The sequence below is a fragment of the Apium graveolens genome, chromosome 3 (assembly GCF_009905375.1).
Source record: "Apium graveolens cultivar Ventura chromosome 3, ASM990537v1, whole genome shotgun sequence".
In the NCBI taxonomy this organism is placed as follows: domain Eukaryota; kingdom Viridiplantae; phylum Streptophyta; class Magnoliopsida; order Apiales; family Apiaceae; genus Apium; species Apium graveolens.
The window spans coordinates 242,689,712-242,708,046 of NC_133649.1; the positions used below are offsets into that span (position 1 = coordinate 242,689,712).

The 18,335-nt window shown below is 37.4% G+C and overlaps 1 protein-coding gene across 1 annotated transcript; it reads right to left on the reverse strand.

Moving 5' to 3' along the window:
* Positions 1-3,516: 3,516 nt before the first annotated feature.
* On the reverse strand, positions 3,517-16,688 carry LOC141714918 (uncharacterized). The gene is made up of 4 exons (XM_074518414.1): positions 16,248-16,688; positions 4,638-4,934; positions 4,103-4,402; positions 3,517-3,912 (listed from the first exon to the last, which is right to left on the reverse strand). Exons 1-4 carry the CDS (start codon positions 16,686-16,688, stop codon positions 3,517-3,519), a joined length of 1,434 nt encoding a protein of 477 aa, XP_074374515.1.
* Between the last annotated feature and the right edge of the window lie 1,647 nt (positions 16,689-18,335).

Consider the following 18,335-nt stretch of genomic DNA (forward strand, 5'->3'; position numbering starts at 1 on the left):
CACAAACTCTACTTTTTTTTATCTTCCCCCTTTTCATTTTTTTCAAAGTTAAGTAATTCTCCAGTAACCAAGGACAATGAAAAGTCACCAAGAAAAATAAGAGGTATTAAATTAATCCCTCATAATTTCTAGTACAATGTACTTAATACGAGCACATGCACATGGATCCTCCCTTTCATATGATATTACACTTGCCACCCAATGATCTCAAAGGAGTACTTAACTCTTTTTTTCTTCTTCTTTGTTTTTCTTATTTTTTTCAAGTTGATACCCACCAAATTATTCACACTTCAACAAAGAAATCTCCACACTATGTATCACTTACCCTCAAATGAATTAAAATGCTCTACTAGTAAATCAAGACACGAAAGATCAATTAGATTCAAGCATTTAGATAGGTGATATATCAAAAGAACGGATAAAAAGCTCAAACGGGTTAACTAAGGATATAATTTATGGATACTGTTTAGGTAAATAAGGTTCATCCTAGTGCCTTTATCATTTTCATGCATACACATATCATGTAGTCTCAACAAGGTTCAAAACAAGTTCTAGAGCACATACTCAATGATGAACAACACACAACAATAAAAATTTGATTGATATAAAATGTATTAATCACAAGTTCGGCTCAAGATCTCACAAGGTGAAAGCATGCTTCAGTACTTACTAAAATTGACAAAGACGCATCTCAAGTTTAGAATTTTCGCAAGCACATACAAATAATCATCATGCAACAAATGATTTTATAAAGATAAGACATATCAACTAATCATGCAAAAAAATCTCACAAGATGTGTACTTATCCTTGTTGACACACTACGAGACTAGGCAATATACAAGATTAATTTTTTTTGAATTTTTTGAATTTATATTTTTTGAACTTTTAACATTGAGAACTCATCCCCACACTTAAGTGGTTCATTGTCCTCAATGAACTAACTAACAAAGAACTAACTAACAAAATACAAAAAGAACAAAATAAAATTCTAGACTAAAAAGAAAGAAAACTCCCCTTGGATCAAGGTCTAGGACGCGAAAGCAGCAAGTCGGAACAAAAATCCGCGTGATTGTTGTGATGGAGCTGGAAAGATGCAAAGAATAGTCTGTAACGGCGGGTCATTAGGAAACTGGAGAGCCACACCCCCGCATGACACCCTCACTGTTAAAATATACAATATAATACATAATATAAACAATATAAAATAAATATTACAACAATATTAGTATATGTAAAGTATTATATATTTTACATAAATAAATAAGTAAAAAAATCAAATAATTAATTAATTAAAAAATTAAATTAAAAAAATATAGTAGTAGTAGTAGTAATACTACTACTACTACTACTAATAATAATAATAATATAATAATAATAATATAATAATAATATGTACATAAGTAGTAATTATAACAATATTTACAAATAAAAATAATATTATTACTATGTTATTAGTAATTATAACAATATATAAATATTAAATAAATTATATATAATAGAAATATTGTTAATAGAAAAATAATAAGAATAATAACAAAATAAGAATATTACAAAAATAAGATTACAAAATAACCAAATAAAAGAAAGAAAGAAAAAGAAAAAACACAATAAAAGGGAAGGGGGACGCGCGTGTGCGGGGGGGGGGGGGTTCAGGTTTGTTAACATGTTATTAAAGACGGGGTGGATCGCAGGCAGAGTAATGTGCACCGCGGGTTTATCCCCCGTTTTTTTTTTCTTTTCTTCCGCTATGTTTCCAAGGAGGTTGATGAACGCAGGTAGCTAAACAATACCGCGGGTTCAATAGTTTTTTTTTCTTTGACTTTCCAGAGAGGTTCATCACCCGCGGAGAGAATTTAACACACCACGGGTGTATTCAAGAAAAAAATTTGTTTCGTCCTAAAACACTTCACACAAAAATCATCAAGGCACCTTGCGGGAGTAAAAATAAGATAAAATATACAAAAATTCTACCTAAAATTCTAATTAATAAACTACTTCTATAAAATTTTGGGTTGCCTCCCAATAAAAGCTTTTTTAGAGTCATTAGCTTGACTTCTAACCTCGATTTAGACACTCGTGATGGGATCATTGAGACGAATCGTCTCCATTTTTCCAACAAATGCTCCATCCACATACAATTTAAGGCATTGACCGTTGACCTTAAATCTTGTTCCATCTTGCCCCATAATTTCAATAGTACGATGAAATTTTACTCCAGTCACAGTGAATGGTCCGGACCATCTAGATTTGAGTTTCCTCGGAAAAAGTTGAACTCTTTTATTAAATAATAAGACCTTATCGCCAACTTGAAAATCTCTACGCAAGATTGCTTTGTCGTACATCTTCTTCATTTTCTCTTTGTAAATCTGAGAATTATCATAAGCATCAAAACGTAGCTCGTCTAATTCATTCAATTGAAGAAGTCTTGCTTCACCCGCAGCCTTCAAATCCATGTTGAGCTCTTTGATAGCCCAAAAAGCACGATGTTCAAGCTCAACCGGCAAGTGACATGCCTTACCATAGACCAACCGGTAGGGAGTAGTGCCAATAGGGGTCTTATAAGTTGTTCGATAAGCCCATAATGCATCATCTGAATTCAAGTACCAATCTTTTCGAGACTTGGCCACCACCTTCTCTAGGATGCTTTTGATTTGACGATTTGAAACCTCAACTTGGCCACTTGTCCGAGGAATGATAAGCTAGACCAATCTTGTGAGTAACACCATGCTTTCTAAAAAAAGTTTCAAATTGTCGATGCCGAAAGTGAAAACCACCATCACTAATCACAGTCCTTGAAACTCCAAAACGTGGGAAGATAATATTTTTGAAGAGCTTCATGACAACTTTTGAATCATTGGTCGTGGATCCAATTGCTTCAACCCACTTAGACACATAATCAACTGCAACTAAGATGTATTTCATTCCACAAGAAGTTGGGAAAGGTCCCATAAAATCAACACCCCATACATCAAAAATCTCGACTTCTAGGATACCAGTTTGTGGCATCTTATGGCATTTTGAAATATTACCCGTTCTTTGGCATGCATCACAAGCCAGAAAAAATCACAAGCATCTTTAAATAAAGAAGGCCAAAAGAAACCGGATTGAAGCACCTTTGCATCGGTTTTAGAAGGACAGTGGTGCCCTCCACATGCTAGAGAATGACAATGTTTGAGAATGTCATTTACTTCAAACTCAGGAACACATTTACGAAAGATACCATCAGCGCACTTTCAATACAAGAAAGGGTCTTCCCAAAAATATTGCTTAGCATCGTGATAGAACCTCTTTCGTTATTGATAGTTCAAATCAGGAGAATGAGAGTCACTCACATAAAAGTTTGCAAAATCTGCATACCATGGAGTTTTAGTTGCAACTGCAAATAAGTGATCATCTGGAAAAGAGTCGTCAATCGGAGTGTCTGATGCAATATCTGATTTAAAACGTAGTCATGAGAGATGATCTGCAACCATGTTCTCAACACCTTTCTTATACTTGATTTCCAAGTCAAATTCTTAGAGTAACAGAATCCATCGAATAAGCCTCAGTTTTGCTTCTTTCTTTGCCAAGAGATATTTCAGTGCATAATGGTCCGTATGAATAATGACTTTTGAACCAATGAGATATGTTCGAAACTTGTCAAGAGCATAGACAACAGCTAGAAGATCCTTCTCTGTAGTAGCATAGTTCAACTGAGCTTCATCCAAAGTTTTAATTGCAAAGTAGATAGCGTACAATACCTTATCTTTTCTTTGACCAATAACTGCACCTACAGCGTAATCACTTGCATCACACATGATTTCGAAAGGAAGATTCCAGTATGGGGGTTGTATGATTGATGTAGCTACCAAAGCATTCTTTATCCTGTGAAAAGATTCTAGACAAGCATTAGTAAACTCAAAAGTGGCATCCTTAAGCAATAATTGAGTGAGGGGTTTTGCAATTTTTAAAAAATCTTTTATAAAATGTCAATAAAACCCCGCATGACCTAAAAAACTCCTCACTCCCTTGACATTAAAAGGAGGAGGAAGTTTCTCAATCACCTCAATTTTTGCTTTGTCAACTTGGATGCCACGTTAAAAAAATAAGATGACCAAGTACCACTCCTTCATTGACCATGAAGTGGCACTTTTCCCAGTTCAAAACCAAATTAACATCTTCACAACATTTAAGCACTTTAGAGAGATTATGCAAACACACATCAAAATTAGAACCATAAAGACATAAATCATCCATAAATACTTCCATAATAGACTCAATGAAATCAGAAAATATGGCTGTCATGCAACGCTGAAAAGTAGTAGGAGCATTACATAATCCGGACGGCACTCTTCGATATGCAAAGGTACCATATGGACATGTGAATGTAGTCTTTTCCTGGTCATCAGGGTGTATAGGGATCTAAAAGAACCCTGAATACCCATCCAAATAGCAAAAACATTTATGTTTAGCAAGTCTCTCAAGCATTTGATCAATGAATGAAAGAGGGTAGTGATCTTTTTTAGTGGCGGTGTTTAATCTACGATAATTAATACACACCGCCTATCAGTTGCAACTCTAGTGGGAATTAATCATCTTTATCATTCATAACCATTGTGGTTCCTCCTTTTTTAGGAACTATTTGAACCGGTCTTACCCATTTGGAGTCAGAAATTGGGTGAATGATGCCCGCATCAAGTAGTTTCAAGACTTCTTTTTTAACAACCTCTTGCATGTTATGGTTCAAGCGGCGTTGTCCCTGTATACAAGGCTTATGACCCTCATCTAGGTGAATTCTATGCCTGCAAAAGTCTGGGTTAATCCCTTTAAGATCATCAATACTATACCCAATTGCTTTTCTATGCATACGCAACATAGTAAGAAGCTTAGAAATTTGATCATCATCAAGATTAGAACTAACAATCACAGGACAAGACTCATTATCATTAAGATACTGTTAGGCACAAAGCATGTGCTAATAATTCACGAAAGTATACGCGTTCGCAAGTAATATAGAATGATTTCTAATTCGTTCCCACAAAGACTCTGATTAATTATATTTAATTAACACTTATTCACCAATGTATGATTACTTCTCAAAGTCAAGACAATAACACTTAAGGTTGATTAACTACGAGAATTAAACACTTAAATTAACACTTGAATTCACAATATTAAACACACATGAGATCATAACTTCATTACTACTTTATTCAATAGTTATTGTTATTATCCTTAGCATGTAACGGTGATGATATTAATCGAACAACACGAAACTGATAAAAGCCAACTTTCATTGCACAATTACCATTCTACCAAGCATCCACAATTAAGACAGAAGTTGAATAGGCATCAATTATGTTGAGACTCTATATGTCTACAGAATTTGACAACATGAACGATTTAAGCGCAAGTTATTCATTATGATTATACAGGGCAAGTAAAATGGTTAGAGTTACCCAATAATCATGCATACAATACATGAACCTATGCTAGCATGGCAAGTTCTAAATCTCAAGATTCACTGTCGCTTCACAAGAGATTAACAGGCTATCTTATATATTCGTGACGCACATAAGACGAATAGGCACAACCTATGCTAGATATCATACAATCATCACATACCAAGGTATTAAATAATTAACTAAAGAAATCCATAGTAAATCCGCTACGACCCCATGATCACGATTAGCCCATGATAGAACTCATCGTCACCATGGGTTCATATGAAAATATGATAATAACACAACAATATAAACTAATAAAAGTACTTAATAAAATCAGAGTACGTCACAAGAGTATTAAGGTTCAAAGTAAAGAAAACTAGCATCCACTGTTACAACGAATAAAAGAATCACAAGATAACGTATGCTTCCTCTTCTTCGTTGTGGTGTGCTAAAACGGTCTTCTTAATCTTCCCTCCTTGCTCCTTGCTTGTCACTTGTTGTGAAACTTCTCCCAAGATTGCTAATATAAGAGTCCACAAGAGACAGTGCCGTCAGAAGCCCAATAGAAGTCAAATTAGAAAATCAAGATTCTAAAATTATGACCCCAGGCGGCCGCCTCCATTCCCACGCGGGCGCCTGCTCTCCAGGCGGTCGCCTGCAAGCTCCAGGCGGTCGCCTGCAAGCTCCAGGCGGGCGCCTGCACAATTTCTGGAAAATTCCACTTCTTCTCTTCTGATTTTGCTGATTTCTTCGCACAACTCCCCGCAACTGATTCCAAGTACTTCCCTAGGCTTATTATGATGAAATCTCCCTAATTACGCAAGTTATACCCTGAAATGCAAAAACACTAGAAAAATGCATCAAATACACAAAAATACTTGATTTCAGGACATCAATTCAAGCCATTATAAGACGTTCTAAGTGGTATAAAATGCCACTTATCACACCCCCAAACTTAAATCGATGCTTGTCCTCAAGCGTCACAGACTCAAAAATAAAATAAAAACATGCATGAATGAAAACTACATGAAATGCAGTGATCGCCATCGCAATGACTAAACCAACCAACACATGAAATCTTAACAAATGCAATTAGGTGACTAAAGATCAATCAAATCACGCAAGCTAACATACAACTAGAAACGTGGTATGTGCGAATGCTTAACAGATATGCTTCGAAACTAGATCAATTATCATAACTTAATTATCCTCAAGGAAATCATATGATTACATGAAGAATATATTTTAGACACAAAATGACTTATAACACTTCAAGATCAATGGAGCTTATTACGGAATCATGCTTTTATTCAACACAATAAACAAATGCTTATTTGATCGTGCAAAGAGTGAGGTCCACAAAAGACTTATGCAATGGTACCCATTTAGCGAGCGTTAGGTTAGCGGATCCCAGACTATAAAAGCCTTAGGTCACTAGGCACAAAGTCCCCTAAGAACTTAATAACTCGAATACCAAAGAGCTCACTCGTGATCAATTATACATTAAACCATATTTTTTTTCTTTTTTTCCTTTTTTTTCTTTTTCTTTCAATTTCTGAGCAAGTGCGTTTCGCTCCATCTTGCTTAACCCTAGACTACTCGCATACAATACGAGCCGGCTACTAGCCATTTGATGCCTAGCCACAACTAGCAATGAATTCCAATTTTTACTCCAATTCTATCTTTTCATGCCTTTTATCATTAAGAGCCTATCATATATTCTAAGCATAAGCAATAGATTAACCTCAAAAACCATCAAACCATGACAACAATCTAGTCCTTAAGCATACTCTTAGACTTAGTGAAATTACAAGTGTTTTTAGCATGAATGTCAACCTAACAAGATTCAACATCACTCTAACGCTATCACTACACTCGCATCAATATCACATATCAATTGGTAAAGCAACACAAAGGGATCATGGTATATGCATGAGCTATATGACATGATAAATAAAGCTATAAAAAAACTATATAGCAAAAAATATGCAACTATATGAACTAAACTATCATGAATATGCAACTACATGACACACACACAAATATGTTCCTTAACTACCACCCCCAAACTTAAAATCTTCACTGTCCCTAGTGAAGGTAATAGAAAGGAACACAGGGTATACCTACTCAGAGAAATCATCATCATCATCATCATCACCCTCAGAGGGTGGAGTGTCAGAAGGCGGATAATCAGAGTCCTCACCAAAAACGGGCCACTGAATGTCAGCTCTAAGGCCTCTGAAAGCAGTCCCAAGTGCTAGGGTGAGCTCCTGTGCAAACCTACTCTGCGACTCATACATCGCATCCATCCTCCTGGAAAGCCTCCTGTACTGGACATCAGCCATCCCTGAACCATCACCTCCCTGGGCTCTAGAAGAACCTGCCTCACCATGAGCTTGACTGGGCCTAGCCATCATAGCACTAGCTGTTGGATGTCCTCCTTGGAGATGATATCCCAAACCATGCTCCTCGGGCTCTCCACCCGTCCACTCCTGCATCGCATTCAGCGTCGATGAATCAATATGAGCGGCTAGCATCTGCAGCTGCTCATAAGAAGGCCAGTGGACTCCAACTGCCTTGCACAGCTTCGTGACAATAGAGGCATAAGGGATGTTGTAATGCGTCCTCCCCCTCAAAAACTTCAAAATCCCTTGTAGATGAACTCACCAAGGTCCACATAATACTCCTCATTCAAAATCCCCCACAACAACCTGGCTCTCTCAACTGTAACCTCAGGTGCATGCGAAGAAGGCAAAATATTAGTACAAATAAAGGCATTCCATGCACGGGCATACCTGTTCATCGCAACAGCCGGAAAAGAACGATACTCATTAGATCCCGTCTTAAACTTCCACAACGTGCCCGGCTGACAGAGAGTAGCAATAATCAAATCCGAGTCAAAATCCTCAGGGGTCTTCTCATTTCAATTCTCCTCCCGGGGCTTCCTTTGTCGCTGCCCAATAACACGGCGAATCGCCTCGGGATGATAATCAACAGTAAGCCCACGAACAACAGAATACCCATTCTTGTCGGCCTTGGCGTTCGCATAGAACTCGCGAACAACACTCATCGGGACCGCCTCAGGTGACTCGTAAAAAGTATCCAACCCTTCTCTGCAATCATCGGCAATAACTCACCATCCCTCCCCGATGGCAAAAATCCCCTCTCCTTCAGAATCGGCTTAGTCAGAAGCCTAGCATACTCCTCCTCCTCAGCCCTATCCACCAATCGGGGCCTCGTAGCAGTACCCCTTGAATAATCAGCAGTCAGAATGGTGCTGCTGCTATCGACAGTTCGAGATCTCTTTGGGGCCATTGAAACTGATAATAAGAGTTGTAGAGTTGTGTTTTGTGCGTAGTAAAGGGTTTGTAAGTTGAAAGTATATGGGAGTGTATATGGAGAGGTTGTGTGTATATATAGGGTAAGATTAGGGTTAGAATTAGATTAGGAGTGGGATAATGGCTAACTTGTAGGGAGAATTCGTGGGTAATGGGGTTTGTTGTGCTGTGGTTTTGTGTTTTTGATTTTTCTGTTTTTTTAAGGCTGAAACGAATTTTTCAAAATTTTGGTCCGCAGGCGGTCGCCTGGAACCAGCAGGCGGGCGCCTGCCAGCAAGCGGCTGCCTGGAACCAGCAGGCGGACGCCTACAAGATTCCTGGAAAAAATATTTTTTCAGCCAGCTTTTTCTGATTTTTTGGGGTTTTTGGATAGAATATAAATTCTAAGGGTTCCTAAGGTCTCATATCTTGGGTTGCCTCCCAAGAAGCGCTTTTTTACATCATTAGCTTGATGTAGAGTAGTTCGATCAAGTTGGCAATAAAACGGCACTAACCACTTCCCGGTTTGCCGTATCCCCATAATAGTGCTTCAATCTTTGACCATTTACTTTGAATGCTTGGCTCGAATCGTTCTCAAAAATCTCCACCGCTCCATTTGGAAACAAGTTTTGACGATAAATGGTCCAGACCACCTTGATTTCAACTTTCCAGGAAAAAGTCAGAGACGAGAGTTGAATAAAAGAACTAGTTGCCCCGACACAAATGACTTAGGAGATAGCTTCCTGTCGTGCCACCTTTTTACTTTTTCCTTGTACATTTTGTTGTTCTCGTACGCTTGAAGCCGAAATTCATCAAGTTCATTTAACTGAAGCATTCACTTCTTCCCAGCTGCATCTAGATCAAGGTTTAACTTCTTCAATGCCCAATAAGTCTTATGCTCAAGCTCCGCAGGTAAATGACATCCCTTATCATAGACAAGTTGAAACAGGGAAATCCCAAGTGGAGTCTTGTATGATGTTCTATAAGCCCAAACAGCTTTATCAAGCTTCAAAGACCAATCTTTCCTTGACGTATAAACAACTTTCTCTAGAATGCGCTTGATCTCTCTATTAGACACTTCAGCTTGACCATTAGTTTGCGGATGATAGGCAGTAGCAATACGATAATTCACATTATAGCGCTGCATCATAGAAGTGAACTTACGATTGCAGAAATACGACCCCTCATCACTTATGATAACTCGTGGCGTTCCAAACCTTGTGAATATCTGCTTATGAAGAAAACTCAACACTACCTTTGCATCATTCGTCGGTAGAGCCTTGACTTCTACCCATTTTGAGACATAATCGACTGCCAGCAAGATGTACTGATTATTGCAGGACGAGATAAATGGTCCCATGAAATCGATTCCCCAAATATCGAAGACCTCAACTTCAAGCATCACATTTAAAGGCATCTCATCCTTTCTAGTAAGATTCCCAACTCTTTGGCAATGATCACACCTTAAAATGAACTGATGTGCATCCTTAAACAATGTAGGCCAGAAAAAACCTGCTTGAAGAATACGAGTTGCTATCTTTTCACCACCATAATATCCACCATAAACTGTGGAATGACAGTCTCGTAATATCCCCTCCATCTCACCGAATGTGATACATCTCCTGATGATCTGGTCAGCTCCTTGTCTAAACAAATATGATTCATCCCATATGTACCACTTTACCTCATACAAAAACTTCTTCTTTTGAACCGCATTCATATTATGAGGCATTATATTGCTGACAAGATAGTTCACAATATCTGCGAACCATGGCTCTTCCTCTTGAACTGCGAACAACTGCTCATCCGGAAAAGATTCGTTGATCAATATCTTTTCATGTGAAGTAGAATCGGAATTCTCCAATCTAGAGAGATGGTCAGCTACTTGATTTTCAGTACCTTTTCGATCCTTGATCTCTAACTCAAATTCCTGTAGCAAGAGCACCCAACGAATAAGTCTAGGCTTCAAATCCTTCTTTGAGACCGGATAGCGAATGGCAGTATGATCAGTGAATACTGTCACCTTTGTCCCAAGTAGATAAGATCGAAATTTTTCGAAACCAAAAACTATAGCCAAGAGCTCATTCTCAGTAGTGGTGTAGTTCATTTGAGCTCCATTTAGCGTCTTACTAGCATAGTAGACCACATGAAAGATATTATTCATGCGCTGCCCAAGAACTGCTCCCACTGCATAATCACTTGCATCACACATCATCTCAAAAGGTTCTGTCCAATCAGGTGCCGTAATAACTGGTTCAGTTATTAAACTCTTCTTGAGAGTCTCGAATGCTGCCAAGCATTCATCATCAAATTCGAAAGGCACATCTTTCTTCGAACAAGTTGCACAATGGCTTAGATAACTTAGAGAAGTCCTTGATGAAACGCCGATAAAAACCCGCATAACCAAGAAAACTACGAATTTCTTTAACAAAAATAGGTGGCGGAAGATTTTCAATGACCCCCACCTTGGCTTTATCCACCTCAAGGCCTTTGCTAGAGACTTTATGCCCAAGAATGATGCCTTGTTGCACCATGAAGTGACATTTTTCCCAATTGAGCACCAAATTAGTTTCCACACACCTTTTGAGCACCAAACGGAGATTATTCAAACATTCATCAAACGAATGTCCAAAGACGGAGAAGTCGTCCATGAACACTTCAACATTATTTCCAATTATATCAGAGAATATAGCCATCATGCATCTCTGAAAAGTGGCAGGTGCACCACATAAACCAAAAGAAACCCTGCGAAAAGAAAACGTGCCAAATGGACAAGTGAAAGTAGTCTTTTTTTGATCTTCTGGTGCAATGCAAATCTGATTGTAACCCGAATAGCCATCCAGAAGATAATAATACTCATGACCAGTCAACCTGTCAAGCATCTGATCAATAAATGGAAGAGGGAAGTGATCCTTCCTCGTGGTTTTATTCAACATTTTGTAATCCATGCATACCCTCCATCATGTGACTGTTCGAGTGGGGATGAGCTTGTTCTTCTCATTTCCTACCACATTAATACCTCATTTCTTAGGTACACATTGCACGGGGCTCACCCAAGAATTGTCAAAAATAGGATGTATGATTCCTGCATCCAGCCACTTTAGAATTTCCTTCTTCACCACTTCTTTCATGATAGGATTAAGTCTTCGTTGTTGCTCAACAGTCGGCTTGCTACCTTCCTCTAGCAAAATTTTATGCATGCAGTACGAAGGGCTGATCCCTTTTATATCTGCTATAGTCCATCCGATGGCGATTTGAATTCTCTCAAGATCCTCAAGAGCTTGTCCTCATCACTACCTGAAAGGTCAGATGCAATAATAGGTAAAGTAGATGCATCACCTAAAAAAGCATACCTCAAGTGTTCAGGCAATGGTTTAAGCTCCAAAGTAGGTGCTTCCTCAATAGATGGTTTGAGCTTTCCCTCAGCATTCTTGAGATCAGTATTACCAAGAGATTCAAATGGCATGTCTAGATTTCGCTTCCAAGGAGAAGCATTTAGATATTGTAGTTGCTCATTGCCTTCCTCATCTTCACTGTCAAATTCCCCCAATAAGGTTTTTTCTAAGGCATCAGACCTTAGCACATGATCAAGTTCTGAAGTTACTGTAGAATCAATCAAATCCACCTTGAAGCACTCCTCATCTTCTGTAGGGAATTTTATTGCATTGAATATATTGAATGTTACATCATGATCTTGCACCCGCATAGTAAGTTCAACTTTTTGCACATCTATCAAGGTACGACCCGTAGCCAAGAAAGGTCTTCCCAAGATTATGGAAATCTTCTTATATTCCTCGAAATCCAGAATGACAAAGTCTGCAGAAAAGATGAGCTTATCCACTTTTACTAACACGTCCTCCATGATGCCTCGTGGGTATGTAATAGAATGATTATCTAATTGTAGAGACATGTAGGTGGGCTTTAGATCAGACAAATTAATATTTTTGAAGATAGACAACGACATCAGATTGATGCTTGCTCCCAAATCACAAAGGCACTTGTCAAATGACAACTTGCTAATGGTGCAAGGAATTGTGAAGCTACCTGGATCCTTAAGCTTTTGAGGTAATTTTTGTTGCAGCATAACAATGCACTCTTCCGTTAGAGCAACGGTATCAAGATCATCCAGTTTCACCTTCCTTGAAAGAATACCTTTCATGAATTTCACATAACTAGGCATTTGCTCCAGAGCCTCAGCGAAAGGTATGTTGATGTGAAGTTTCTTGAACACCTCCAGAAACTTACCAAATTGCTTATCCAGCTTTTCTTTTTGTAATCTCTTAGGAAAAGGTGGTGGAGGATAGAGCTGTTTCTCCCCTGTATTACCCTCAGGCAGATTGTGTTCAACAGTAGTCTTCCTTTGTTCCCCCTCTTTCTCCTTTTGCTTTTCTTCTTCATCTACAACTTCAGCTTCTCCATCTTTTGCTTTTTCAGCTTCAGCAACTTTTCCAGACCTTAAGGTAACAACTTTGACTTGCTCCTTAGCTTCCTTCCTGCCTGGCACTTCAGTATCGCTGAGAAGTGTGCCAGTTGATGATTGAGCAAGGCATTGGCTATTTGACCGATTTGATTCTCCAAGGTCTTGATAGAAATAGCCTGACTTTTGCATAACAACTTTAGCTCCTCAAAATCAGCACTAGAAGGTGGATCAACACCTCCTTGTTGAGGATATAATTGCCTTTATGAGCATATTGTTGAGGTTGCTGGAATCCAGGTGGATTAAACTGTTTACTTACAACTTACTGATATGGTTGCTGAACAGCATTCTGATTATTGCTCTAGCTGAAATTGGGATGATTTTTGTTATTAGGATGATAAGTAGCTGGCATAGGCTGCTACAGTCGCTGATAATTGTTCACATACTGAACAGATTCATTAACAAGAGAACACTGATCTGTAGCATGAGAACCTGCACAAAGCTCACAGACAATAGCTATCTGATTGACTCCATAGTTGGCTAAAGAATCGACCTTCATAGACAGCGCTTGGAGCTGCGCTGCAATAGCTGTAGCTGCATCAACTTCCAGAATACCTGCTACCTTCCCAGGCATCATCCTTTGAGTTGGGTTTTGATACTCATTTGTAACCATAGTTTCAATGAGATTATAGGCCTCAATATAGCTTTTGGCCCACAAGGGGCCTCCAGAAGCTGCATCGAGCATGGGCCGAGATTGGGCCCCCAAACCATTGTAGAACCCAGTGATCACCATCCAGTCAGGCATACCATGATGTGGACACTTTCTCAACATCTCCTTATAGCGCTCCCAAGCTTCGCACATAGATTCTGTTGGTTGCTGCGCAAACTGAGTAAGAGCACCCTTCATAGCTGCAGTCTTGGCCATTGGATAGAACTTTACCAGAAAATTTTGTGCAAGATCTTCCCAAGTATTGATGGACCTAGCTGGTAAAGAATGTAACCAGTCCTTAGATTTATCCCTCAGAGAGAATGGGAAAAGTCTCAGCTTGATAGCCTCATCAGTAACACGATTATATTTGAAAGTACTGCAGATCTCGATAAAATTCCTGATATGCATGTTGGGATCTTCAGTCGCAGCACCTCCGAAAGAAACAGAATTCTACACCATCTGAATAGTGCCGGCTTGATTTCAAAATTATTGGCCTTAATAGCCGGATGAATGATGCTTGACTGAATGTCATCAATTTTAGGCCGAGAAAAGTCCATAAGAGCTGGATCTGCTGGAACTATACGATCACCCATGATTACCGGTTCTTTCTTTTCACTCTCTTTATCCGAATCTTCAAAATCTAACTTCTCCGGAATGTCAAGAAGTGAATATGTCTCCTCAGCTGTATCTAGAGTCCTCTTGCGAGTGTGAGAACGTGTTTGCATAAACGCTCGCTAGAGTACCTAAAATACAACCGGAAATAATAAGTAACAAGTCTTAATTAATGAGTCCTAATGACCACTGATGGCAAGTACATAAACTAAACAAATTAACATCGAGTCCCCGGCAGCGGTGCCAAAAACTTGTTAGGCACAAAGCATGCGCTAATAATTCATGCAAGTATACGCGTTCGTAAGTAATATAGAATGATTTCTAGTTCGTTCCCATATAGACTCTGATTAATTATATTTAATTAACACTTACTCACCAATGTATGATTACTTTTCAAAGTCAAGACAATAACACTTAAGGTTGATTAACTAATTATTAACTACGAGAATTAAAAACTTAAATTAACACTTGAATTCATAATATTAAACACACATCAGATCATAACTTCATTACTACTTCATTCAATAGTTATTGTTATTACCCTTAGCATGTAACGGTGATGATATTAATCGAACAACACGAAACTGATAAAAGCCAACTTTCGTTGCACAATTACCATTCTACCAAGCATCCACAATTAAGACAGAAGTTGAATAGGCATCAATTATGTTGAGACCCTATATGTCTACAGAATTTGACAACATAATGATTTAAGCGCAAGTTATTCATTATGATTACACAGGGCAAGTAAAATAGTTAGAGTTACCCACTAATCATGCATACAATACATGAACCTATGCTAGCATGGCAAGTTCTAAATCTCAAGATTCACTGTCGCTTCACAAGAGATTAACAGGCTATCTTATATATTCGTGACGCACATAAGACGAATAAGCACAACCTATGCTAGATATCATACAATCATCACATACCAAGGTATTAAATAATTAACTAAAAAAATCCATAGTAAATCCGCTACGACCCCATGATCACGATTAGCCCATGATAGAACTCATCGTCACCATGGGTTCATATGAAAACATGATAATAACATAACAATATAAACTAATAAAAATACTTAATAAAATCAGAGTACGTCACAAGAGTATTAAGGTTCAAAGTAAAGAAAACTAGCATCCACTGTTACAACAAATAAAAGAATCACAAGATAACGTATGCTTCCTCTTCTTCATTGTGGTGTGCTAAAACGGTCTTCTTAATCTTCTCTCATTGCTCCTTGCTTGTCACTTGTTGTGAAATGTCTCCCAAGATTGCTAATATAAGAGTCCACAAGAGACAACGCCGTCATAAGCCCAATAGAAGTCAAATTAGAAAATCCAGATTCTAAAATTATGACCCCAGGCGGCCGCCTCCATTCCCACGTGGGCGCCTGCTCTCCAGGTGGTCGCCTGCAAGCTCCAGGCGGGCGCCTACACAGTTTTTGGAAAATTCCACTTCTTCTCTTCTGATTTTGCTGATTTCTTCGCACAACTCCCCGCAACTAATTCCAAGTACTTCCCTAGGCTTATTATGATGAAATCTCCCTAATTACGCAAGTTATATCCTGAAATGGAAAAATACTAGAAAAACGTATCAAATACCCAAAAATACTTGATTTTAAGACATCAATTTAAGCCATTATAAGACGTTCTAAGTCGTATAAAATGCCACTTATCAGATACACATACTTAAGATTAGATGGCAAAGGCTTTAACTCTTATTTCTTCACCTAAGGTTTATCACAAGAAGTAGTAGTGTTTGTTACCTCACAAGTTTGGCTTGTATCAGCCTTACCATCCAACTCAAGAACGAATGAGTCAACTTCGGCATGTCCTTCTCCTTTTGAAACTTCAAGCATCAACACTGCTTCCAAGGAATCATTTAGTAAAATTTGAGGTAGCTCATCATGCACAATTTCATCAATGACATCAATTCTACAACAAGTATTCTCAAGCAAAAGGGACTTAAGAGTAGAGGTTAGAGTAAAAGTAATTTTATCATCACCAACACTCAAAGTTAAAGTCTCACTTTTAACATCAATAACAACACTTGCAGTACGGAGGAAAGGCCTACCCAAAATAATGGGGATTTGGCTATCTACTTCCATGTCCAACACTACAAAGTCTATAGTAATATAAATTTTTCTAACCCTGACAGGCACATCCTCTAAAATACCCAAAGGATATTTTATAGAACGGTCCGCCATTTGCAGTGTCATTTGTGTGCATTTCAACTCTCCGATGTTTAATTTTTTAAAAATTGAGAGAGGCATGACAGAGACGCTAGCGCCTAAGTCACATAAAGCTTTTTCAATAAATAATGCACCTAAATGACAAGTGTAATATCCGGGATATAGCGTGTAATTATTTTTATCAATAAATAATTATTATGTGATTTATGGTGAATTATCTGATGATTGGTGTTGATATGTGGGTTAAAATAGATTGCACCATTATGTAGATCATGTAAAAATGAACTGATTCGTATATTTCATGATGTTGTTTGACCCCTGCAATGACCTCGCTGGAAAGTTGACCACGACGGCGACTTCGATCAAGTTTTCCAGTCGAACCCCGTGTTGTTTGTCCGAATTAAGCCTGCAAATATAATTCTGGCATCTCAGAGAACATTCGTTGATATTTTGTAACGTCCGGGAAAATATTATGTAATTATTTTTATCAATAAATAATTATTAAGTGATTATTATGTGAATTTTGGTGAATTATTTGATGATTGATATTAATATTTGGATGTTTATATCTAATAAAATTAGGATATTTTAATTTTTAATTATCCAGAATAAAGTACAAATGATTTTGTTATTTTTCTGGGAATTTTTGGATTGTTATGTGATTTTATAAGTATTTATAGAATTAATAATGATTATTTTTGCGTAATTAGAAAATTACTTTTTAGAATTAGAAATCGTTCCACTTCAACCGTTTTTGCGTTACTACAACCCGAAACTTTTCCGAAAACTCCTTTCTAACCTAGTCTGATAATTCTGAACACTTTCTGTGTTTTGACTTTCTCGATCCGGGGTACAGTTTGACCTGTACGAGTCCCGACGTGAAATTTTCGATACGCTAATCATTTTATAGATCGATAAAAATCCGTATTCTCAAAAGGTGAGATATTATTACCTTATTGTCGTATAAAGTGTTTTATAAGAGGCTCTGTTTTAATAATTATCCAAATTTGGTATTAAATTCGTATCGTCTTTATAGTTACTTAGCTGCTAAGTAACCTTTTTTCGGATCCGATATGTAAAAGTAATTATCGAATTATTAAATAAATAAAACATGTGACGGGTCTGTTAGCTGTGTGTCACCTTATTGTTAATTATGGGTAATTGTTGGGGACGAACCTTATTTGTATAATTAATTATTGAACTGTATGACATTATTTTGTTTTTAAAATGATTTTATTGAATATTTATTCTTATAAATGCTAAAATCATCTCTAAAATTATTTTTGTTACTTTATTATTTTATTTATTATTTTTAGGAGTTTATAAAATTTAGAAATCAATATTTTATTGATTATATATCTTTAACTGATTTTCTGATTTCATTTAATTGTAAAATCAGTATTTAATTCCAGAATTTTACAAAAAAAATCATGAAATTCATATTTTCTTAAGTTTAGAATATTTCGAGAATTTTAAAATTATTTCGGAAATATTTCGGATTAAATTCACCTGCACATTTGTTCGTTAAATCATTAAATGCCGATGCAATGTGTATTCCAAAAATGATTCAAAAATCATAAAACTTTTATTTTGCTAACTTTTTAATATTCCGAGAATTATGAGATGTAATCTATAATTTGTCTACAAAATATCGCACGTAAT